The sequence below is a fragment of the Cydia splendana genome, chromosome 11, assembly GCF_910591565.1.
Source record: "Cydia splendana chromosome 11, ilCydSple1.2, whole genome shotgun sequence".
NCBI lineage: Eukaryota > Metazoa > Arthropoda > Insecta > Lepidoptera > Tortricidae > Cydia > Cydia splendana.
Window position 1 is genome coordinate 10,645,599 of NC_085970.1, and position 26,138 is coordinate 10,671,736.

The following is a 26,138-nucleotide window of genomic DNA, read 5'->3' on the forward strand; positions in this document are numbered from 1 at the left end:
GGTATTATGCAGTATATTAACTCATACCAATTCAAACTTTCCATTATAAATTATAAAATAATATGAATAAAACTATAGGTGCGTACTAATATCGTCCCAGAAGTTAAAAATGCCTTTCTCGCCCTAGTGATTCATATCGGGTCATGCGCAGTGAAAACGCAAGGAAATTCCTCGTGTGATTTAGCTATTAAAACAAAAATCAACAGAATATCACTTCAATAATTTAGCCAAAGCACAAACAGAAAACTTAAATCAATTCAAATCATAAAAAACACAGGGCTATACAATACGTATAAATACACAGTTTGTTTATATTTGCTGCTGAAAATGTAGTAAATAATATTTGGTCTTCGTCACGCAGAATATCATTCCCTATAACGGTTACTGCCTGAGCCGGACTCACGAACCCCCTGCGAATGGGGGGCGTGTTGGAGACCAAATGGGGATTGACTGAACGATCATGCGCAGGCGACTTTGTGGCGTTTAGAGGGCTCTTCTTGCTAAACCCGTATCTGGAAGTTGACTGAAATAGAATAATAAAAACATTATAACAAAATATACTTGGTCAAGCAAATTTTGTCAGTAGAAAAAGCGGCAACTTTAAAAATTGTAGGCGCGAAGGGTTAACGTCCCATAGAAAATTTGAATTTCGCGCCTTTTTCTACTGACATGATTTGCTTGACCGTCTACATCGTGTTTTTTTTTTGATTTCCTTTAATTTCAAGGGTGCATTCCTGAGCTTAAATCGAGTAAGTTTCTCAAAGACACCGATATTCAAATTAACTCCATTTCGGAGATATTCAATAATTATTTTTTTTCCTATAAGGCATCTACAAGCGTGTACACTTGCCTTAGGGCCGGTTTACATATTGATTAGTGTTTAGAATGAGATCATACATTTGCTACTAAACTTAAGTACAATCTCGGTCGATCGATGTTGGAAATGACATTGATATGTAACAGATTTCAATTGTTTGATTAAGTTAAATGTAATGCCCGTTTTACAACAACGCTATATGCTACATTTAATTACTTTTTAAACTTAATTTTTTTTGAAAGCAAAAAAAATTTTTTTTTTTAATTAACTATGCCAATTATGTAGTTCTCTTAAACGTACTTAACCATACCCCGAAGTTAACGGAATTTAATAAAAACACAGTGTATAAGTAAATTAGTCAGAATTTCAATTGTAAGTATTTCGGTTCCGCGATAAAATGGTTCCTTTTCAAAAACCTCGGTAATCTTAAAGAGTTCGCAATCTGAGAAATGTAATAGGAGTAGAGCAGAGTTTCTCAAACTTGTGTTTAGTGATAAGTTTACTTATTCTCTTATACCGGGTGTGGCCTGCAACATGAGCAAAGCAATTAAAACATAGATTGTATTCCTCAAACGGTGACACTTTTGTTCAACAACTTTTTAAAATAATGAAGTATTTAGACTCCCTATTTTTCATACAAAATAAATATTATCTTCAATGGACGCCATCGCCACGCCATATCATTGTGATTGACGTTGCCTGTCACGCCTTAAACATAACAAAATTCGCAATACATTGCGTCTTAGAATAAACTTTAAAGTGTATTAAAAATCAAACCAAACAAGTTATTTTTAAAAGTCGCTGAACAAATGTTGGTCAGTATGAGGAGTACAGCCTACAGTTTAATTTTTTGCTCATGTTACAGGCCACACCCGGTATATGGTATGTTGGTACTTGATTATTTTTAAACATTTAACCTTTTAAACGCCACGCCTATAGTGTGCGGTGCGTCATCGTGAACCTTGTCGGAATTTGACGTCCTCGGCGGTCAAGGGGTTAATAATGAAGCATTTACCATCATGAGAATAGTCGGCACCCTCCTGATATTCATAGGAGCGACACTCAGCAAAAAGTCTTCTAGTATGAAACGTGCGCGTGCGAGGATAGGATCCACCGCGCGCATGCGTACTGCGATCTCCACAGGCGTGGCCGAGTCCAAGTACTGGGTCAGCTGGAGCAACAAGCCAATTATTATTAGAGGCACAGACAGTCAATACACTATAATAGCTTTTATGCTGAGGCGGGACCATTTCGTGGTAAACTATTTATTTAATTTTTATGTTGTAAGAAAGTTTTCTTTGTTGTTTCTTTACTTGTGTATGTTATAGTTTATCACGAATAAATGAGATGATTTATGATTTATAATATTTAAAACTTTCGCGTTTTGAACACATACAGGGTGGCCAGTGGCAGATTTCCGATTTCATAATTTGATAAAAAAAAAAACTAAAATATATAAACCAAAACTGTATACTTATATAAAAAGTTGATGATTGCGGATAAAATTTTTTGAAACTCATATTTTCTACCGAGCTTCCAATAAGATTAGCTGACGGTGCATCGCAGTATGGCGTATATTAAAATTAATATGGCAACTTACGCCTAGAAGCCCCATTCTGATTTTAATTTATTGTTCTGAATTTTTTGGTCCAGAAAAATGACTACGGTCAACTGACAGATTAAATCCGTAACAGTTTTAGAAGAAAAAAATAAAATCAAAGTCAGGGTCTTGCAGTACTGAATAAAAAGCCGTTTTTAGATACGCCTCAATAGCAAGTGCACGCTGCTCTGCTGGCCAGCGATCCATTGTCACTAATTAATCCGCAACACTCACGAAACTAAAAAAAACCTCTGCGTCTCCTTGGCACTACGCGTTCAAAAATTATTTGGATTTGAAATCGGAAATTTGCCACTGGACACCCTGTATTAACTCACATTTATAGACGGGTCTATCGGGAATACCCGTCCCCTGACCCAAGACCCGTCTATAAATGTGAGTTAATATGTTGTCAATACACTACCTCTCTAATCCGGACACTAACTAATCCGATGAACCACAACTAACTAATCCAGACCACATCCAGACGGTCTCAAGCTGAAGAAAAGGACTATAATAGTCATTCATCATTAATGCCATCATCATCATCATCATATCAGCCAGAAGACGTCCACTGCTGGACATAGGCCTCCCACAAAGAGTGCCACAATGACCGATCTTGCCACCCTCCAATATGCCATCATCAGTGCCAGCGAAATTAAGTGCAAAAATGTAAAGCATTCAAAAGAGTTAGTACTTTAATATTTCCATACTTTATTTAAGTTTTGATGGGGTTTTCTATGAACGATTCTCATTTTGGCTACACCCCAAGCTCCTCAACGCAATTAGAACTATAGGTATAAATCTAGTAGGTGTTGATGATGATGATGATGATGATCTAGTAGGTACTAGGAAGGTATAGCTAGGGTGACGAGGAGCCTAATTCAACAATAATCCGCAAGACATGCACGTTATGACAAACAGTTTTAAGGACCCGGTCAATGGGGCACCAGCCACTATCCTTGGTGATGCCAGGGTCTGCGGCCAACATCCACACCGCAGCCATAACCCTCGGCAAGGTGTCATGGGGCTCGCCTTGCATGAGCTTCGGCGTCTGGACTAGAGCCGCTAAATCTGGCTCCACTTCCAACTTCGAGGTAGGCATGAGCAGCATGGTCCGAGCTAGCGTCAGAGCTAACTCGTGGATGACGCCATCTTCACTTTCGAGGTTCCTGAAAATATATGATTCCGAATTATGTGATGTGATTGTGATTGAAACAGAAAAGACTGTACATTTAGGATCTGTCAGTATCACTGTAACGGCTAATAATAGTCGAAAGTTAATAGATTTTGTTTTTTATCTACAACTAATAAAGCTTAAATATCTCACTGCAGCAGATCCAAATATGTTGCATCTTCTAATAGCGTAGTAGCAAAAAGATGTACATGTCTCTCTATAATGTAGAACAATTAGTCTGTGACAGATACTTTTGAACGCGAACTGTAGAGATACATATCTATCTGGAAAATAATCGAAGGAAACGACGCTCCAATAAGTATCCTCCAGTCCTTTTGGAGCATCATGAAACGACGCTGCTACTATTGAAGCTGACTGTACACTTATTCCTCACATTTACGGAAAGTAGACTAGTAAACATGAGACAGTACGCTACATAAGAAGGTATTATATTAATAAGGTATATATTTACTTCAACAACACCATCATAAGCCTGGACATCTTCCCAGCAGCGAGCCTAGAATACTCCATACGCTATCCTCCCGTCTTTAGAGAGTGTCTGATTGTCACTCTCAAACGCGTGCGCGAACTCTCGTTGTTAGGAACCCTTGTCCAACCAGCCCAAATCAGAGGACGCCGCGATTAGCGAAAGTATGCTAAGATTAGATAGGGTAAGAGAAACACTTGTAGGGAAAACAAACTATGTCTCCTGCCCCACGTGACCTTATAACTAACTAGCTGTTTTGGCTCAGCGATCCAAAGAGAATCTTGGCCTCCGAAACGAGAGCGTGCCACCTGTCCCGATCCAGCGCAACTTCCCGCCAGTTACTGACGCGAAGCTGAAGCAGATCCCCCGTCACACTGTCTTCCCAGCGATACCTGGGCTGACCCACCGGATGGCCACCAGCCACCACAACCTTACCACGTGACACGTGACCTTATATAGTAGTTATTTACTTTAACAGCTCCAGCATAAGCCTGGAGATCTTCCCAGCAGCTGGTCTCGTATAGTCCATACACTCGGATACGTCGAAGTCTTTAGCGAGTGTCGGGTTGTCTGTCCCGAATGCATATGCGAACTTTCGTTGCTGGGACCCTTTGTCCAGCCAGTCTAAGGTCAGAGCAGAGCGGTATGCCGCGATGCCTGAGACGGTGCTATACGTGCTGTTGTCTGGGTAGAAGTTATCGGCGGAACACTGGAAAAAACATAACAGGGAGTATTACTGCAATGTTCTGCCGCCAGAGTGCAGCACTAATTTGTTTAGTAAACCATACAACTTATACATAAGGTACCTTATGGCCGCAATAATATTGGAGCGGCGTTAATAATAGCCTAAGCGCCAACAACCATAAGGTACCTTTTGCCGTAGAACGTCACATATCGTTACTATTTCATATCTAGTGAATCTCTAATTCATTTGCCGAATCGCGCCGTTAAACAATTATTTGACAAGTTTTCACTATGACATTGATGCACCAAGGCGGTTTGTTTACAGGTGGCCTACCGAAATTTCTTTATCTGCCTCTCTATCGATCGAATAAGCAAGAGTGATAGAGAGGCAGAAACCGAACTTTCGATTGTCGTGTTTCACGGTAGGCCATGTGATTGACCTAGTGACGCATGATGTGTCATTGATGATGTCAATGAAGTTTGTTTACTGTATGTGCTGGTGGTGTCACCTACGCAGAGCTGGGCCTAATATTCCCTATTATAGTTCCTTTTTTTAGCATTAGAAAAAAGGTAAGTAAACAATCTTGACTGAATCGTTTATTGAAAAACACTTTTGAAAAATAAGTCACGACAACTGTGTAACAATTATGAATCATATACGATTGTTTACATTCTTTTGCTTTCAGTACGTAATAGTTACTGATTTTTAAACAGCGTTTTTCAATAAAAAGACGTCAAGTTCGCGTAGTTTTTTTCTAATGCTGAAAAAAACGAACTAAATATTAAGAATTTATTCGTGTCAAACACATGTGCCGCTGACTAAATTTTCTTTTTTACCAACTTCAAAATAAGGAGTATCCAACAACTAAACCCACTTATAAAACAACCCTGGCATTGCCACTCAAGCGTGACGCTTTGTGATCACTTAGCACTTAGCAGAACTCAAAATACGAGTACATTGAGTCTAAAAGTTATAAAAAAAATTCAAACAATTATACAAAAAACAAGTTAAGAGTACTTTTAAAAATATCTTAAAGCAAGGCCAAGAGTAACACATGCCGAACGAAGCTCCAAGAATCATATTACGAGGAACTTTTTCAATTCGTTGTTTGTAAAGTGGAACGATGGCATAAACGAGTTTATGAAAAAATCACTCCCGAGTATAATAACGTTGGGGTTCCATTAGACAACTGAATTAAACTTCACTGCTTCTTCTTAAGTATTCTGGTTTAATCAAAAGAGACTATAAGCTTATATACTTATCTTTTAGCAAAGATTGTGATACGGAGCTTAGCAAGGTTTAGAAACTTTATCCCTACCTACTAATTTTATAAATGGGAGAGTCGAGTAGGTAACTCTTGTCTGTCAGCCTGTTACTTAAATTGTTACTGCTGAACCGATTAAGATAAAATGGTATGAAGATAGTCTTTAGTGCCCTGGTTAAAAGTCTGAGTCTCGGAAGATTTTATATCCCGGAAATCATCTCTTAAGGCGACGGTAGCGGTGGGTAAAATTTCAGATTCTGTCAATTTACCCCATTTCACATACAAGCGCACTTCACGCACACTACCTCACTTTACTGGGACAGGTCAGTGACCCATCATGTTTTTTAGGGTTCCGTACCCAAAGGGTAAAACGGGACCCTATTACTAAGACTCCGCTGTCCGTCCGTCCGTCCGTCCGTCTGTCACCAGGCTGTATCTCGTGATCTGTGATAGCTAGACAGCTGAAATTTTCACAGATGATATAGTTCTGTTGCCGCTATAACAACAAATACTAAAAACAGAATAAAATAAAGATTTAAGTGGGGCTCCCATACAACAAACGTGATTTTTGACCGAAGTTAATCAACGTCGGGCGGGGTCAGTACTTGGATGGGTGACCGTTTCTATAGATACGGAACCCTTCGTTTGCGAGTCCGACTCGCACTTGGCCGGTTTTTTAAGATTGGACTTTTAGTTTAGTATTGACCACTAGCCTCCTTTGAGGGTAAAAGCGTTCCATTGAAAGATGAAAGAGAAACAATGCATTTAATCTTGCTTTCCTTGTCTGTTCATGTCACACGTGACGTACTTACCTATTTAATTAATTTGATTGTTGACTGTTTTACTACCTAATATTGCATTGTCGAGATACGCGTTTTGTACAATTAAAGCGAATAAAACAAGATGTCATTAAGTCAGATGTAAAATGTTATTTACTACTCTATACGGTTTTTCATAAGGTGCAAAATCCATTCAATAGGAATTTAAATAAATAAAGTTTCAGCAGGGTGGCAATTCCATTTTGGCGGATAAAGCGAAACAGAATAGTTCTATCGAACCTGCTTACAAATTTTCACGAGAATCAGTTGAGAAATGTGATCTGCAAAGGAGAACATACAAAAGCATTTTTGCCCAAGCTGAAACGGAGACCTTTGCTAACGCTCGGCCAATGATGGTTTAGGTACACCTATAAAAAATGGTTGTCCCTGCTGTAATTTTAATATCTTTATATTTCAACGGTATAGTTTTGCCTTCAAAAATAATCGGTATCGCTAAACAATAGCGGTACCTTACTACTTATACGTTCACGAAATCGGTATCTGCATAACTTGATTGTTAGTAAACTAACCTGAAAAATAATCTCAAAACCACCGAAACATTTATGTACAGTCACTTGCAATAATATGTTACGTCATTAGCGCCAACTTTGCCTCCAGGGAAACTTAGCCCAAAACGACAATTTTAAACAAATTCGTTAATGTAGAAAAAATTATAATAGTTAAGGCCACCCTGCTATTTTTAGTAGAAAATAGGTTATATTTCTGACAAAACTATATACCAAACTTGTGCATAACTTGACTTGGGAATTTAGAGTTTGAGCGAGTTGTCTTTTTTTTTTTTTTTTTTTTAATTTATTTAACAGAACACAAAGTACAGTGTTACCTATAATTAAAGTTTCGCCAAACTGTAAAACAGTTTGTTGGCGATGCGCTCAATTAAACTAAAAACAACAACAGTACTTAGGTAGGTAATCGGTATCATATAACAAATATCAACAACACACAACTGCCTTCCAGCCTGTAATAAACTCTATTTCGACGCAATGAGTACCTACTGTCGTTCGGTAAGTACTTGCGCCGCAAGGCTCGCGCTAAACGTATTGTCACCATTTGTTATTACGATTACGATCTATTTTAGGTCGAAATAGGGTTCATTATTGGATGCAGTTCATTAGTGCACGCAGGTGCGTGAGTAGTCTTTATTTTGTAACGTTGCACGTACATGTTTTAATTATAAGCTTTAATCATTTTATTTTTACATCTTAAACTAATATAATTTTAATGAATTAACTTATTTATAATCGATTTTAAATTATTACTGCATGAATTATTATTTTACATTTTAATCTTAATCAATTAATATTTTTATTATTTTATCAATTAACTATTTATTTATACAATTTTATTAATCAATTTTATATTTACAAGAATTGTCTTATCCTACTTTACTATAGTAAAGTAAGACTAAATAAATATTATGATGAATAGTTATAATCAAATTATATTAGGTATTGCATGTATTCCCGGGCGTTCACATTTTATTCGTACTGACTGTACTCGCGGCCGGTCCATTGATTGACGTCATGGAAAGATCTAGAAGCCGGTTGCGCGGGCGCATGCCCCTCCGCCGCTGTCCGCGGGCCGCTCAGTCCGCGCCAGCCACCGTTGCATACGCACGTACCGCCGCGCACACGGAGCCTCCGTGTCGTCTCGCGCGCCGTACGATTTTTAATCTCTTTTATTTTAATTCGGGTGTGCGCGGACACCTTATTTTAATTATAAATTCGTTCAGCGACGTTTTCGCATAAAAACGATTCCCGCACCCACGTATTGGTAAGTGCAAAGTGTTGATCGTTTCATTAGAATAAGTAGCTTAGCTTTAGTGATAGACTAGCTCCTTTGTTATTAGCTCCGTAATTAGCGTAATTCATTTTTAAATCATACATTTCACTTGTTGCTAACTGCCATGTAGAATGATACTGCAATTTCCTTTGTTCTCGTAGTGGCGGGTACGAGTAAGTATGTGTGCGTACCCTCCTACTTATTTTAATTTCACTTCTTTGTTCTTCTTTCCTTCTTTGCTCTGTGCTTTTCCTTCGCTTTTGTAACTCCGCTCTGCTTGTGAACACAAACACGCTTTCTGCTTGGTGCACCGGCTTTCCCATGGTCCCATCATCATCATCATCACAGGGTGTTCACAAAAGCAGAGCGAGCAGGAACACCTTACTAAGACGTTCTGGAAATCCACAGGGTGCGTCGTTCTATTTTAAAAATCGCCGTCGGCCGACCTAGCAACAGCGCACCTTCACCACCATCTCGACGGCAGGGTTGGAGCCATAGCCGTTCGCCCGCCGTCGCCCCTGCTCCTCTTCAGTGCTGACGAGTGTCACCCACCTGCTGCGGACCCTCGACCAGCCAGGGCAGTACCGGATCTCGGGCGTAAATCTAGACGGGCCTTGACCACCCACGACCCTATTTAAAACTTAGTTTTTTTTTAAATAAATAATTTATTTTTGCTAACGAGTTGGTAGTTCTTATTTACTTCCCCTACCAACAAGGGACGTACTCTCCCCACTAACGTTACATTGGCGCCCTTAAACGTGGTCTGGTCTAGATTTGCCCCGCAGAATTATGTGTGTTTGTTGTTTTTTATTTTTGTGAAACGTTGTTTTTTTTTGGTTGCATGTAACTAGGGTGTACCCCGTTAATAATAATAATTTTAATTATTTATTAATCAAATTGTAATTTTTATATTTTATAATAATATAATTCATTTTGTGTGTCTTAATTTATTCAGAATTTTATATCACCTGTACTAGTGCAGTGTAGACTAGTACAGTCAGTCAAATATTTTATGAATATTTTTTTTTTTGTGCAATATTTTATTTTGTAGTTTTGTGGTACACACTAGTTGCGATAATTTTATGCTTTTTCTGTTTTTATTTTTGTGCTTGTCTATTTTATTTTTTTGATTTTTGCTTGATTTTTTTTTTTTTGCCAACCAAAACGTTACGTAGTTTATTATTGTAACAGGCGGAGTAGTGTTAGTTAAAACCAAGCGTTCAACACTTTCCACGGTTGCCATTTTTGCACGTTATTGTTATTAATTAAATTATTATTTTTTTATTTAAATTTTAATAAAATGGAATTTCCCGTGAAATTTTTGTCGCTCCAAAAGCCGGAGTTGGAGTATGAGGTTAGCATTCGTGGTGAGACACCGGGTTCCACCGTCCAGGACTTGCGGAAACAAATTTCGAAATTAGGGCCTTTGTTTCCTTCCGAGGATATTTTGGAAAGTAATTTCTCTGTCGCTTCCGATTTAAAGGGCGTTAGTGATGCTCTCGCGAAAGTTCAGTCGCATTTAGATTCTCGACCGGATAGGAACGTTTTGCTTCGCACACAAAACCTTTTAAATCACTTACATCACCGTCTCAACCGTATAGTGTATGATGAAACGACCAAGCCCATGTTCGACGTTTGCGACCAGGAGTATCGAGCTCTTACAGCTAGATTTAATTCCTTCAAGGACACGGCTGCCGCGTCCGTTTTGCCTGTCCCGAACGCCGAACCTGTTGTTAGCACTGCACCGATAAACGTAAACGTCACATGCGACCGTGGTAGTCACAATGAGCTTTGCAAAATCAAGTTTGATGGCAAGTCTTGCGTCCGTGCCTTCGTGGTACGCATAACGGAATTTTGTGAGGCTAGGTCTATTTCGGATTCTAAACTTTTGTCCTATGCCACAGAGATTTTTACTGGTGATGCACTACACTGGTACCGAAATATTAAGGGTCAAGTGTCCAGCTGGGTTGAACTCGCCACGTTGCTTAAACAAGATTTTGGTCAGAAGGACTATGATTATAGGCTCGGTAATGAGATTCGGTCACGCACGCAGGGTGAATCCGAGAACATTACCGTGTACCTATCAATCATGGCCGGGTTATTCTCACGTCTCTCTAAACCTTTACCGGAGGACGAGAAATTAGAGATCCTCCTCCATAACATCAGGCCTTGCTATGCCAGCACTTTAGCGTCAGCAGCCGCGATTACTGACATAGATACGTTACGTAATCACTGTCGTAACTACGAAAGTATCCAGGCACGTCTTGCCGACTTTCGCGAACCACCCAGACGGACAGCTGACACCTTGGCGCCTGAGTTTGCCTATACTGGTAATAGTTATAACAAAAATAATAACAATAATAACAACAAGAATTTCACATACAGGAATAACAATAATAAACAATTTAATCAATATAATTCTAATCAAAATAATAATAGGTCTTTTACTAATAACAATAATAAACAATACAATCAATTTAATTCTAATCACAATAATAAATCTTATACTAACAACAATAATTTTAATAAATTTAACAACAATACGAAACAGGTACATGCAGTTACATCTACACCCTCTACCAAAACTTTGTATTGCCCTAGATGTCGCAATAATAGCCACAACTTGCGTCAATGCCCAGCTAATAAAGACGAAATTTATTGTTTTAAGTGTGGTCATAAAGGTGTCAAGTCCCCAGATTGCCCTACTTGCAAAAGGGATAAACCTTCTACCTCAAAAAACTAAATAGACAGAATTGTGCCAACCATCTGGTTAATAATTTTGATCCTGTAGATTGGGGCAAATGGCTGAAAACTATTGAGATTTTTTTCAGTTCGTATAACATCGACGCAATTCTGAATGATGATCCCAGTATTGATAATCGTCCTTATGCAACGGTACAGGTTAATGGTGTTAATATGACAGGTTTACTCGATTCTGGTGCTGCTATAACTGTATTAAAAAGTGAGGCTCATCAAGCACTTCAAGGTTTACCTATTCATACAGATCAACTCATTACAGCCAAAGGGGCTGGCAATCGTATTATGCAGAGCCGGGGTTACATTAACTTGCCTGTACATTTTCAAGATAAGTTCCGTTTTATTACCGCTCATATAGTACCAGATGTAAACACGGATTTTATATTAGGCGTAGATTTTTGGCGTAAATTTAATATTCTTCCTAACTTAAGTAGTATTACTTTTCGTAATGTGTCAGTAGTACAAGAGGAACCAAAGCCAGAAAATCCTACATTTATTCATGGTTATGATCATTTAAGCGTTTCGGAGAAGTCCATTGCTGACAACATCATTGCACAGTTCGAGGATATTTCTGCCGAGCGCAAGGGTTTAGGTAAGACCAGTCTCATTGAACACCGTCTAGATACTGGGGATGCTCAGCCGATCCGGCAACGATATTATCGTATGTCGCCTGAGAAACAACGGATTCTCGTCGAACAGGTCGACGAAATGCTTAGTCTCGACGTTATCGAGCCCTGCGAAAGCGCCTGGTCTTCACCTGTACTACTCGTCACGAAGAAGAATGGTCAGCCTCGTTTCTGCCTCGACAGTCGCAAGCTGAATTCTGTTACTCGAAAGGATGCGTATAATTTACCTTATGTAACGGAAATATTGGACAACCTGCGTGACGCTCGTTACCTTACGAGTATCGATTTGTCCAAGGCCTTTTGGCAAATTCCGATTGCTGTCGAGGATAGGGACAAAACTGCGTTCTATGTTCCTGGTCGTGGTACATTCCGTTTTAAAAGAACCGCATTTGGCCTCACAAATGCGCCAGCAACACAACAACGTTTAGTTGATCTTCTCTTCAGAGAATTTGACTTAAAAGTCTTTGCCTACTTAGATGACATAATTATAGTTTCCGAGGACTTTAATTCTCATGTGTCACTTCTTCTGCGGGTATTAGATAAACTTCGCCAAGCAAACCTGACAGTAAACTTGGAAAAGTGTCAATTCTTTAGAAGTCAACTTAAATACTTAGGATACGTTGTTGATAGCCAAGGTCTTCGCACGGACCCAGGTAAGGTAGAAGCCATCTTAAACTATCCGACACCTACTAGTGTCAAGGACATAAAGAAATTTTTAGGAACTGCCACCTGGTACCGTAGGTTTGTGCCACAGTTTAGTACAATAGCGGGTCCTCTTAACCAGCTGACATCCACCAGGAAAGGTAGACCGCCTTTCAAGTGGACTCCTGAAGCCGATGCAGCCTTTAGCAAGCTGAAAGAATGCTTAGTTTCAGCTCCAGTGTTGTCTTGCCCTGATTACAACAAGCCGTTCGAGGTACACACAGATGCGAGCAACTATGGCGTAGGAGGCATGCTGACTCAAACTATTGACGGTAAGGAGCACCCGGTAGCTTACATGAGCAAATCGTTGACACCGGCTGAACGTAATTACAGCATAACGGAGCGTGAAACACTCGCAGTAATTATAGCTCTTGAGCATTGGAGGTGTTATTTGGAGAATGGACAGCCGTTCACTGTCATTACAGACCACAGTGCCTTAAAGTGGTTCCTTTCTCTAAGTAACCCTACTGGTCGTCTGGCTCGCTGGGGAGTGCGTTTGTCGTGTTTTAACTTCGAGCTCAAACATCGTCGAGGCGTGGATAACGTGATTCCCGACGCTCTTTCCAGAGCTATCCCTGTTAGCGCTATCGATTTATCTAATTCTTACCTTAATACGTCAGATGCATGGTATAAAAATATTTATAACTCTTGCTTAACAAGACCTCAAAATTTTCCTAATTTTTCCATTAAAAACGGTTCTTTATATAGATTGTGTAAAAACAAACACGAGCATACCTCCGAGTTCTCTTGGAAGGAGGTTGTCCCAAACGAATTTCGTCACGATGTTTTGGAGCAAAACCATTCTGAACCCATGGCTGGACATCTAGGTATCTTTAAAACGTATCGTCGATTGGCGTTGAGATACTTCTGGCCAGGGATGCATAACGACGTCGTTAAATTTGTAGGCTCGTGTACTAAGTGTTTACAGTATAAACATCAAAACCATCAGGTGCTTGGTGAAATGGGTCGCCCCAAACAATGTTGTCGACCCTTTCAAATGGTTTCGATTGACCTTATGGGCCCTCTACCTATCACTCGTAAACAAAACCAATATATCCTGGTCATAACTTGCTGCTTTTCAAAATTTTGCCTAATATTCCCTATTCGCAATGCCACTTCAACTATAATCACCAAAATTATAGAGGACCAACTGTTTTTAGTTCATGGGGTTCCTCAAACGATTTTTCTCGACAACGGCACTCAATTTACTAGCGGCACGACCGTAGATTTATTTAAAAGATATAATGTACCCAATGTATTCTACACGCCTAGATACACACCGCAGGTTAATCCCGTCGAACGTCAGAATCGCACAATTGTCACTTGTTTATCAACTTTTGTAAATGAAGATCATAGGACTTGGGATTTGTTTATACCAAAAGTACAGTTTGCCATAAATAACTCTGCAAATGAAGTGACAGGTTACACTCCTTCGTTCCTTGTATATGCCAGAGACCTTGTGACTTGTGGTACGCATTACGTGGATAATGACCTCGGTAGGGACTTAATGTTTTTACCACGTGACATTTACGCCGAAAATCTAGGTTGCATGTCTGAAATATTTGATAATGTACAGGCAAAGTTACATCAAGCTCATGCAAAGAATACCGCTCATTATAATCTACGTCGTAAACATGTCGAATTTAATGTAGGAGATATAGTAATGAAACGTGCTTATGTTTTAAGTGACAAAGATAAGTACTTCAGTAAAAAACTTGCTCCGAAGTTTATACAGTGTCGTATTCTTGAAAAGAAGTCGCCTTTGGTTTATGTTTTGGGGGACATGTCTGGCAAGAATTTGGGGACTTGGCACATAAAAGATTTAAAATTATCAGGGTTTAATAAATAATATTTTAGATGAACAAATTGTTACATTCATTCCCAAATCGCGCTATTAACACCTATTTCAGTGCATAAATTGTATTTGTATTGGTTTCCGGTTGAACGATAACTGGTTACCTGCAAAAGTCTGGGCGCATTAGCATCTGCAGTTAAAAACTAGATACTAATGTTTTTTATGTTTGCGTGATGAATGATAGATAGTTTGAAAGAATAAATGCAAATACGCAAACGTATATTGCGCGGATTTTATTCTGAGGAACAAAATCCTTTTCCGGCGCGAGGGGGTAATGTAACGTTGCACGTACATGTTTTAATTATAAGCTTTAATCATTTTATTTTTACATCTTAAACTAATATAATTTTAATGAATTAACTTATTTATAATCGATTTTAAATTATTACTGCATGAATTATTATTTTACATTTTAATCTTAATCAATTAATATTTTTATTATTTTATCAATTAACTATTTATTTATACAATTTTATTAATCAATTTTATATTTACAAGAATTGTCTTATCCTACTTTACTATAGTAAAGTAAGACTAAATAAATATTATGATGAATAGTTATAATCAAATTATATTAGGTATTGCATGTATTCCCGGGCGTTCACATTTTATTCGTACTGACTGTACTCGCGGCCGGTCCATTGATTGACGTCATGGAAAGATCTAGAAGCCGGTTGCGCGGGCGCATGCCCCTCCGCCGCTGTCCGCGGGCCGCTCAGTCCGCGCCAGCCACCGTTGCATACGCACGTACCGCCGCGCACACGGAGCCTCCGTGTCGTCTCGCGCGCCGTACGATTTTTAATCTCTTTTATTTTAATTCGGGTGTGCGCGGACACCTTATTTTAATTATAAATTCGTTCAGCGACGTTTTCGCATAAAAACGATTCCCGCACCCACGTATTGGTAAGTGCAAAGTGTTGATCGTTTCATTAGAATAAGTAGCTTAGCTTTAGTGATAGACTAGCTCCTTTGTTATTAGCTCCGTAATTAGCGTAATTCATTTTTAAATCATACATTTCACTTGTTGCTAACTGCCATGTAGAATGATACTGCAATTTCCTTTGTTCTCGTAGTGGCGGGTACGAGTAAGTATGTGTGCGTACCCTCCTACTTATTTAAATTCACTTCTTTGTTCTTCTTTCCTTCTTTGCTCTGTGCTTTTCCTTCGCTTTTGTAACTCCGCTCTGCTTGTGAACACAAACACGCTTTCTGCTTGGTGCACCGGCTTTCCCATGGTCCCATCATCATCATCATCACAGGGTGTTCACAAAAGCAGAGCGAGCAGGAACACCTTACTAAGACGTTCTGGAAATCCACAGGGTGCGTCGTTCTATTTTAAAAATCGCCGTCGGCCGACCTAGCAACAGCGCACCTTCACCACCATCTCGACGGCAGGGTTGGAGCCATAGCCGTTCGCCCGCCGTCGCCCCTGCTCCTCTTCAGTGCTGACGAGTGTCACCCACCTGCTGCGGACCCTCGACCAGCCAGGGCAGTACCGGATCTCGGGCGTAAATCTAGACGGGCCTTGACCACCCACGACCCTATTTAAAACTTAGTTTTTTTTTAAATAAATAATTTATTTTTGCTAACGAGTTGGTAGTTCTTATTTACTTCCCCTACCAACAAGGGACGTACTCTCCCCATTAACGTTACAATTTACTTACATAATTTTTAGAAGTTACTATTATTAAAAAAATATTATAATTATGTTATGTATGTTAGTTTATATGTAGTTTTAAATGCATTTGTTTGTTTTAAGCCTAAGTTTTATGTATTTGAGATCTTATACTTATCTAGTAACAGTTTTTTGAGTTGTAATTTCAAACTGCCTATATAGGGTATATTTCGGCGGGCAAAAAATTGATAAATAATGAATGCAAGTAGAAAAAATTGAGAACCCTTTGACAAATATTTCCGGGTTTGAGTTATAACACATGAAGCATAGATTATGTCTATTGAGATTTAAACTAAAAAGGCCTAAATACACAAAAGTTTTAACGGTGGGCAAAGTAATCCGGTAATTTGGCATCTATACCAACATTGCCCACCACCAAAAATGGATTAGGGTTGTCACTTTCATCTAATTTACCCAACTTCGCAAGTAAAAGAAGGTTATGTTTGTACACTAAAATAAATTTATAAATATATACTGTATTTAATTTGTCTTATTATCCTTTATTTAGATGTTTTATCCCGTTAACGAATGAAAAACACAACAAAAATCATATTTTTGGCCATTAAACTATTGTAACAGATTTTCTCAAAAGTGACAATCCTAGCCTTTGTAAAATGCTTAGGCGAGCCTTATTTGGAAATGGGCAAAAACGGGTAAGCAACATTGCCCAGCAAATTTATTTTAAAGTTTTTACACTTATCGCTAAGTTATTAACAGGGAATGGTAGGATTGCCCAAAACCTTTAAGTGATCCTTAGACATCATCATCATACGAGCTGTATTTGAATACCAAATTGACGTGGGCAATGTTGGCGAAAACCCCGGATATCTTTGCCCGCCCTCTAAAACGCAAAATGAGTAAAAACACGATAAAAAATATTTTTTTTTTTTTTAAATAAACTGATGCGTTTGATCACAATGGACGTGCTGAGCAAAAAAAGTCATATGATGTGATGTTTTTTGAGAAATTCGTTTTAAAAAATAAGCGGGCAAAGTTGGTGGTAAAGACGGTACCTACTCTTCGAAGGCCGCAAAAATATGTGACATGGTCTTATGGTTCTACAAATAAGATCGTGTCAGATATTTTTGCGGCCTTCGTTGTGTAACATAAATTGCAGGCGACTGTACATTTGGAATAATTATTTTATTTAGTTTCAACGAAAGTTTCAAGTTTAGTACGAAAATACTTCAGATATTCAATATGCACAAAATGTAGACCTAATCGAAATAAAACATTGCTTTTTATAGGTAATTTATAAAACATTCGATACATAGGTATACATAACAATAACTAGAGCGCTATTGGCCTGTAAGCTTCATCTCGGTCTCCAAAGCCGCAAAAACTCGCTAGTACTTAGTGCTGGTCTAGCCGTTATTTTTTCTTGAAGATTTTCAGAGAACAGCACGTACACGCATTATACATATAGACGGAACGAACCGCATAATCATTATCATTTATTCGTCGCAATCCATGGTATTACAGACTTTCAGGTATTACTTATACGAATTACATAACTCTTCCTGTTAATAGGCATTATTTTAAGATAAAAGTTCTATAATATAATACAAGATTACAATTGTCATCAAAATTCATTGACGTACAGAAGTCAAATACGTTTTTAAACTGACGCAAAATGATACCAGCATAATAAAAATTGATCCCAATCAGTAAAGATGAGTCTTTAAACTTTTTTCATTTTAAGCGAGTTTTGAAGGAACATAATACTTAAATTCGACTGTAATCGTATTGTTTTAAGATAGTTTACTGCGGTTTTCAACCATTATAACAGCAAATCAAATTTAAATGAGACGCGTGCTGATATTAATGTACCCTATTTTTTGAAATACAATTTATCTACTGGTATACTTTCTCGTGGGCGTATATGATTTAATGTCAATATAATTGTCAAAAGCAAGAAAATCAAGCTGTCATTTTCATTTGAAGAAGTACACGTGTGCTCCGGTGTAGCCCCAACGGGCATCTGACTTGAAGAAGAATTTTGAGTGATGTCGTCAATGTATGGAAATTGTTCGAAAGTTTACATTTGAGATTGAATTTCTGTGTTGTCTTTGTGAGTAAAAATATAAATGGATAATAAATTGGTAGCTGGATTATCTAGCTTTCAGAATCATACAACAATTCAATTACTGTCAAAGACAAAATTGTTTTGCTTCCGTCTCAAACGGAACTCCATATTTTGATTTTTTGATACTTTTAGTGTCGATTTGTAGAGAATAACAGCAAATTAAAAATACAATGGCATGAAGAGTCGGTACACGGTTTCTTCGTGAACAAATTTACGTGTAATTTAATGCAATTATTAAACATTTATTGAACAAATTATGGTTACAAAGTGAGGTCTAAATCGAAAACGTCATATACCGGCCCCTTAAGGCGGTGAAAAGGGGGGTGGAATTTGCTATGGAAGTGGTATACTCGTATGGAAATACTAATTCGTACGTCGTACAAAGTCGCAGGCAGAAGCTGAACATAATTTAAAAAAAAAAGGAAGTTATGAATGTTTCTCGTTAGATTCAGAATGACTTGTGTGAGAGGAAGAGGTGTAATTAATAGATTCGCTTCGCGATCCGCTAGGAGGGTTCTCTGTTCGTACAAAGGCGGAGGAGGGCGCTACAAAGCAGAAAAAATGCGCTATTAGCTACAAGCGTAGCGCTTTAAATCGGTAGCTCTTGTGATCCTCTATCATGAGCTCGTTTGTGGTGCGCGTGCCGCGGCCGCTGCTGGAAGCCATCCCGAGCACGGACTTCTGGCCGGAGGGCGTGATATATTCGGCGGTTCCGTGGCATCTTCCGAATGATTCCTACACCAGAGCAGGTGACGCCGCAACAGAAAACTGCGTCACGAAAGTGTTTTATTGAAAAAACATTATTATTATTTAAGATTTTTATTTTTGTATATATGTTAGTTTGTAAGATATGTATCTATGGGCCTTAGTTGCCTGAAAATTAATGCTTTGAGTGATTGATTGATTAATTAGATAATTAGCTTTTGTTTGATCCATACAAAACGTGACACCGTGTGTAATGTACCCTGTCAATGCTGAACCGCTACATTGCATGTAAATAATGAACAATCTATTGACCAACCGCAGCGGTCAAATTCAACTGCGGTCGTTTATTTGCGAAAGCCATGTTTAAAGCCCCATGATAGCCATTAAGCATAATTACCATCATCATTAATAATTAGGTATAATTAAAATGAATTTGCAGTTAATGATTTACAATAACTGGCAAAAGAATTTCAATGCTATGGTAAATTATTTGGCAAGTATCAAAGTACTTTACATTCAGTACGTCTACCATCAGTTTTGACATTGACATATACGCTAAAGTCTACGTAACTTACTTTCTATGCATCTCGCCCGTACTCGCATATTAGTGCAAGCGAGATGTACCTACAGAAAGTAAATTACATAGACGTGAGCGTTATGTCAAAACTGGTGGTAGACGTACTGAACACAATATTTATAGTTTGTAATCTTCTAGTAAATTTGTAAGTCAGGGGTCATCCATTAATTACATCACATATTTAGGGGGACGGAGGGGGTCAAGAAAATGTGACATGTTGTGGCAAGGGGAGGGGGGAGTCACAAACTTTGTGACGTCACTTTAACTTCATCAGTAACCGAAAATTTATTTAAATTACTTTATTCGCTATACAGTTAAATAACAAGTTTTAGAAACGATAACGAAAAATCGTTTTTATTCGTTTAATTTTATTTCTTAGTCAGTTTTGGGTTATAAAATTATTAATATTTCTTTTGTCAAAAATATTTTGATAAAATGTTAAATAAATATTTGCCGATTTCGTTGAAGAAATGTGACGTGACACCAGGGGGGAGAGGTATGCCAAATGTGACCAAGTGTGACAAGGAGGGGGGGGAGGGGTCAAAAAACCAAGAAATTCGTGTGACGTAATTAATGGATGACCCCTAAGTATATAAAGAAAAGTAACAAAAGCAAAATTCGGGTCTATTTCGGTAAATGCATGAACATTCTTGGTTTGTTTTCCTCACGCAACCGCAAATTACAGACTTACATCCCCTAGGCACATCTATATGGTGACTAAACAGGCGCTCTATTTCATGTAAAATATAGAGCCAAATTAGGTCAAATTTACCTACTCTAGTTTTTGCCTACCAGACCCAACTTGCCTGGCTTAAAAAAACGCACCGACCGACGACCGATATTAATGAAAAGTCAAACAATCAGCTCTTGCTAATGGCAAAATTTTCCAGTGTTTTTTTTAATACGCATTTCAATGGATTTGTGGCTTACTTTTACTTTTCCTGTAGTACAGATCGCAATTAAAGTTAGCGGTTGTGCTCCCATTCCAACAGCACCAAAGTGTAGTTGACCTCGAAGTCATTCCATAAACTCCATCTAGAGGCGAGCGATCTGTACTACAAACAAAATGTTCATCAAAACAGTTGAGGCAGGTGAATAAAGTTCCCAAACACAACACAGCGTTGCGGAGCACCCCATTTACATCCTCGACGTGGTTAATGTGCTCGCTCTGTCACGGCTTTCAGCCTGTCCGGGCTTTTCACGGGTCCATAAAAAGCTTTGTACTGAGCGACTTGACCGTTCTGTCATTTGTCTTATAAAAATGCACTGTATATTACAACCGAGACAATAAAAGGTTAGCTGGTCAGCATATAGCTGTGTGCGGTATAATAATAGCAACCAATGGCAAAATATAAAAAAATAATATAAAATATTTATTTACGATACAAGTGCGGAAAAGAGCAAATTCGAAACGAGTGGCGATAAATTAAAACACGACCGAAGGGAGTGTTTTAAATCGACACGAGTTGCGAATTACCTATTCGCACGTGTATCGTACAACGTTTTACAGTACATATGGCCCTTTAAACTTTTAACATACGCACGAAAAGTGCTATTTTATATACGCACTAGTGCGGGAAAAAAGGACCATATTATGTACTGTAAATAATGTTGTACATGATTGCAATGATTAAATGATGAAATGATGAAATGATGAAATGATGAAATGATGAAATGATGAAATGATGAAATGATGAAATGATGAAATGATGAAATGATGAAATAATTACATGATTAAATGGAAATTAAGAAAAAACTTATGAACGGCGTTATGTGGTTATAAAGTGATGCACATGTACCTAAGTACAAAGATGTACGTTTTCTGCAGCGATGCATGTGTAATTTTATCTGATCAAAACGACATCTTCGTGCACCAATGCATATGCATTTTGATTTAATCCAAAATAAACCATTCATTGTAAATTAGATCGTTGCATTAAATTTTCCTTTTATATTTGCGATTTTTCTGTTGATGCTTTGGTATCAATCCTTGCATTGACAATATACATATTTGACAAAAAAATTGCGTCCGTTTACAGTAAGTACCCAATTTTTTTTAAACAATTATAATTTTTTTGATAGATGTAATCAAATGTTATGACAATTGTTTTATTCAGTTTGATTCATGTAACAAGTCTAGTCCCATATTTTGCCTTCATTAACATGGCAATATTAACCTCTAATACAATAATGTAATTTTGTTAATTGGCAACATTACGAAGGAAACGCGCTTCAGACAGATTTATATACAGCGGTATAACATTGCCACTTTATCGTTAAATTACTAACCAAAATAAACCCGAATTGTGTTTGGGATGTTGGCATTGCTCGAGTAATTTAAATCGAGCGTTACGAGTGCACTTTTTTAACTAAATCCCTTAAAAATACAACAATATAAAGCCATAGAACAGTTTCACTAATAATTACTTATATGAATATATAAATTCGTGTACATAAAGATTATGATATGAGAATTAAAATATAACTATCTAAAGGGGCCCACTGATTAACAGTCCGCCGGACGCTATCGGCCTGTCAACTGTCAAAATTTTGTTCTAACTGACAGGCTGATACCGTCCGGCGGACTGTTAATCAGTGGGCCCTTAAGTAATTACATAACTGTGACTTCTATCGCCCATTAGGTACTGTTAAATTAAATTAAATCAATGTACTTGTACAGCAAAATGTAAGCATGAAAAAACATCGACAGTCAAAACATTAGATGTCTAAGTGTTTTCTGTCGGCCCAGTGACAATCCTACCGTAAAAGTAGACCAAGAAAACCCTCCCTTGGTCTATCTATAGTACTTAATTGGGTAGTTTGAAGAACCCGCGTAACAAAACACCACATTCGATATCGAGCAAATAAACAAATATAAGTGTCACATTCGTTATTAAAACGTTAATTTATAAGACCTTACATTACTTAATGAAATATTATTTTACGAGTACGAGAAGTAGGTAGTAACCATTCATTAAACATATAGGTACGTTAAAATAAAAAATGGAAAAATGATCATAGAGATTTGGCACGCTCCAGATCATTTTTCTAGAAATATTTTTGTGGAAATAAACAGATATCACATTTAAAAACATGTAGCTGAATAAATTGAACATTGAAATGTGTGTTCAAGTATATTATTATGGAAACCATCCATACCTTCAATAATTAACAAGTAAATTATCAAACCCCAAGTGATGCAACCAAAGTAGTCTAATTCCACTTGAGATAACAGGCCCCAAGGTTAAGGGGTTGAGGTCCAAACAAATTTACATCGTAAAAATGTTTAATGGCCCATCGCGCTGAAATAGGGTGTTAGCGCGAACAACTTTATTACGAGTATAAATTCGCCCGCCTGTCTTATTTTTCAGTGCAAGCAGTAAATTTTCTTGAAATTTAATTAACGTTTGTATTAAATTTGTGATGTAATTATTTTCCTTTGCGCTCGTAGAGGTGTAACGAGGGGCACAGTGAAACAAGCACGGCAAAATGGAGCGACGTCAGTAATTCTAATTACTATCAGTGGCCATCACGGGACTAATTTGATGAATTGTTACAAAAAACACGATAAATAATAAATAATAAATAAATACGGGGTCGAATCCCTTTCTAACTTATGGCACTATCCCTTTCGGCTATTTAGGGTTGTCAAAATTCAAGTAATTATCTTATCTGTGGTCGTGCACGCAAAGGGACGTCAAGTTGTGTTAACCCTAATAATTGCTCGGAGCAATGCTGAGCCGAACGGAGCCGAGTTTGCCCGAAGTCAGGAGTGTCTCCACACTGCTCGTGCGCGTATCGCGGTTCGCTTAAGAAAGTGACATTTGCTTTATGCACGGAAGAAAGAATGAGCGCGCCGCGCTCTGCTTTATGATACAGATAACTCCATCACAGGGCCGCATCCGCATTCACCTCACGTTGACAGTTTAATTTTTCGCATCATAAAATAGCCGGGTCCGAGATTATAGGAAGGAAGTTTGCTACGGTCGGCTGACACAATTTTTGGGGTTTCGATATAGACCACGCCATTGCGTTCTAGATTTATTGGGTCCAGGGGTCCGCGAAAAACTAAAATTGAAATTTCTTTATCTGCCTCTCTATCGTTCTTGATATTCGACCGAATTTTCGTTTTTCGTTATTCCCAGTACGACCTCAATTAACGTTCAATAAAGATTAGGTGTGAGTGAAGACGAAAGCGATACCGTAAGTTCACGCGGCGTATATTTTTCCCGTAGGTATATCGTATAAGGGATTTTATCGAATACAGTTGTGACAGAAAAATCTGTACCTAGTACTATATGGCACTATATGGCACTATGGCCTGTACTATATGGCAATTTAAAAAATCGTTCACACGGCGTCTATATAGGGAAAAAACCGGTCAAGTGCGAGTCGGGCTCGGGTTCCAAGGGTTTCGTACATTAAGTACTCAATTTTTAACAATGTATTTTTTTTATATGGAACGTGAATGAAATGTCTTTAAAAAACCCGTAGGGGTCGGATCAAAACCTAAGTAATTAAGTCCAACTCACGCCTACCGCGGCCGCGTGATCTAGGGCCTTGGAAAGTGAAGTCGAGGCATCTATTTCCTACATAGTCTACCGGTCTACGGCTTATATGACCATAACCAACGGATTCCGAGTTGGCAGTTTGGGTTGGCAAACATTTTTTTTTAATTAGTCTATAGGAGTGTCCCACTGCTGGGCAAAGGCCTCTCCTCTTTCCCGCCATTTGGTCCTATCCAGTGGCGGATTTCCCATAAGGCACAGTAGGCCCGGGCCTAGGGCGGCGAGATATTAGGGGAGGCAAATTGTGACAAAAAATTCGCTGATGATAACAAAAAATAACTCAAAATTAGGCCAGGCAACGAATTCTCAAAAAAAGGTACCTATAGAGGGAAATGCTTGAAACACAATTTTTGACTTCGTACCTAACTTTATTTGGACTTTGGGATCTAGGAGGTGAACATTATATCAAAAGTCCCCGGCCGTAGGCCTTGAGCCGGGGGAAGAGAGGGGTTGGAATGTCACATTTTTCGGTTTTTCGCTTATATCTCGGAATCATCATACAAAATGAAAGCTGGTTAAATTTGCTACAAGCTACAAGTTTTTCGATATCTTGAGGGCCTTCCACACATGTGCGCGAATCGCAGCGCGAAGCCGCGAACACGAGTGTGGCGTCGATTTCGCAGATTGTTGACGCCTTCGCGCCTTGTTCCCCGTTTTTAGGGTTCCGTACCACAAAAGGAAAAAACGGAACCCTTATAGGATCACTCTTGCGGCTGGCTGTCCGTCTGTCACAGCCTATTTTCTCCGAAACTACTGGATCAATTAAGTTGAAATTTGGCACACATATGTAAGTTTGTGACCCAAAGATGGACGTGTAACGTAAATAAATGAATTTTAAGCATGGAAGCCATTTTTGGGGGGTAACTGAGAAAATTAAAAAATAAAGTTTTTCAAACTATATCGTGTTATATCATATCAAATCAAAGAGCTCTTTGTAAGAATCTCAATTATTATTTTTTATAATCTTAGGATAAATAGTTTACCAATTATTCAAGAAAATAGGCAAATAATGATATAGCGGCTATATTTTACGGTTTTACAAGAAAACAAAATGGAAAAATAGCTACAGCAAGTTCATACTTCATGCCGTAGATAAATTACAGTTAAACTCGATGATGCTTTTCAGCCATCTTGGCGCGAACTAAACTGCGAAATCGCCGTGAAATGGAGTCATACGTCAACGTCGCGATATGTTCGCTCCGCGAATGCAATGCGCTTCACGCACAGTCTGAGCCTCTACCATCAGTTTTAACATTGACATAACGCTCACGTCTACGTAATTTACTTTCTGTACATCTCGCTTGCACTATTGCTCGCATATGCGAGTACGAGCGAGATGCATAGAAAGTAAGTTACGTAAACGTGAGCGTTATGTCAATGTCAAAACTGGTGGTAGCCGTACTGGAGGGGGGCTTGTATAGTTTTCGAGATATCCGCTCTTGAAAAACTGTAATTTTTGCATTAAATTTCCTTCAATAATATTTTCACGGTGCTCACGAGGAAAGGAACCCGAAAGATTTTAACAGTTTATTACTGATCATATTTAAATACCTACTAATTTGTCCTTTAAACTTCTCTGGAATTCGCTGGAGGCCAAAAGAAGGAAAAAAAAATTATATGAGTGTTTATAGGTATAGCAAAAAAAAAACGTTTTTCTTATGTTTCTTTTTTAGATTGAATTGAATGTTTTTGTAGGTACATAAAAAGTCAATGTTATTGGTAAAACTGTCACTTAAAATGAATAAGTATTTGCTTATTTTTTTCGTAAAACCTATGTTCCTATGATCATGTGACAAGGACGTATAGTTTCTGAGATATAATAAGCTAAAAACCGAAAAATGTGACCTTCAAACCAATCCCCCTACCCCCGCTCAAGGGGACTTTTGATATGTTCATCTCCTAACGAATGATTAGATGATGATGATTTTTAACTAAGTTA

At 38.2% G+C, this 26,138-nt stretch overlaps 1 protein-coding gene across 1 annotated transcript in view; it reads right to left on the minus strand.

Moving 5' to 3' along the window:
- Nucleotides 1–220: 220 nt before the first annotated feature.
- Nucleotides 221–26,138, minus strand: part of LOC134794929 (uncharacterized) — an 85,719-nt gene continuing 59,801 nt past the window's right edge. The window contains exons 2-5 of the mRNA XM_063766789.1: nucleotides 4,549–4,787; nucleotides 3,349–3,586; nucleotides 1,833–1,988; nucleotides 221–523 (exon numbers count right to left, since the gene is read on the minus strand). Of these exons, the coding sequence (XP_063622859.1) occupies nucleotides 263–523; nucleotides 1,833–1,988; nucleotides 3,349–3,586; nucleotides 4,549–4,787 (894 nt within the window). The 3' untranslated portion in view covers nucleotides 221–262. The remainder of the gene's footprint in view (nucleotides 524–1,832; nucleotides 1,989–3,348; nucleotides 3,587–4,548; nucleotides 4,788–26,138) is intronic.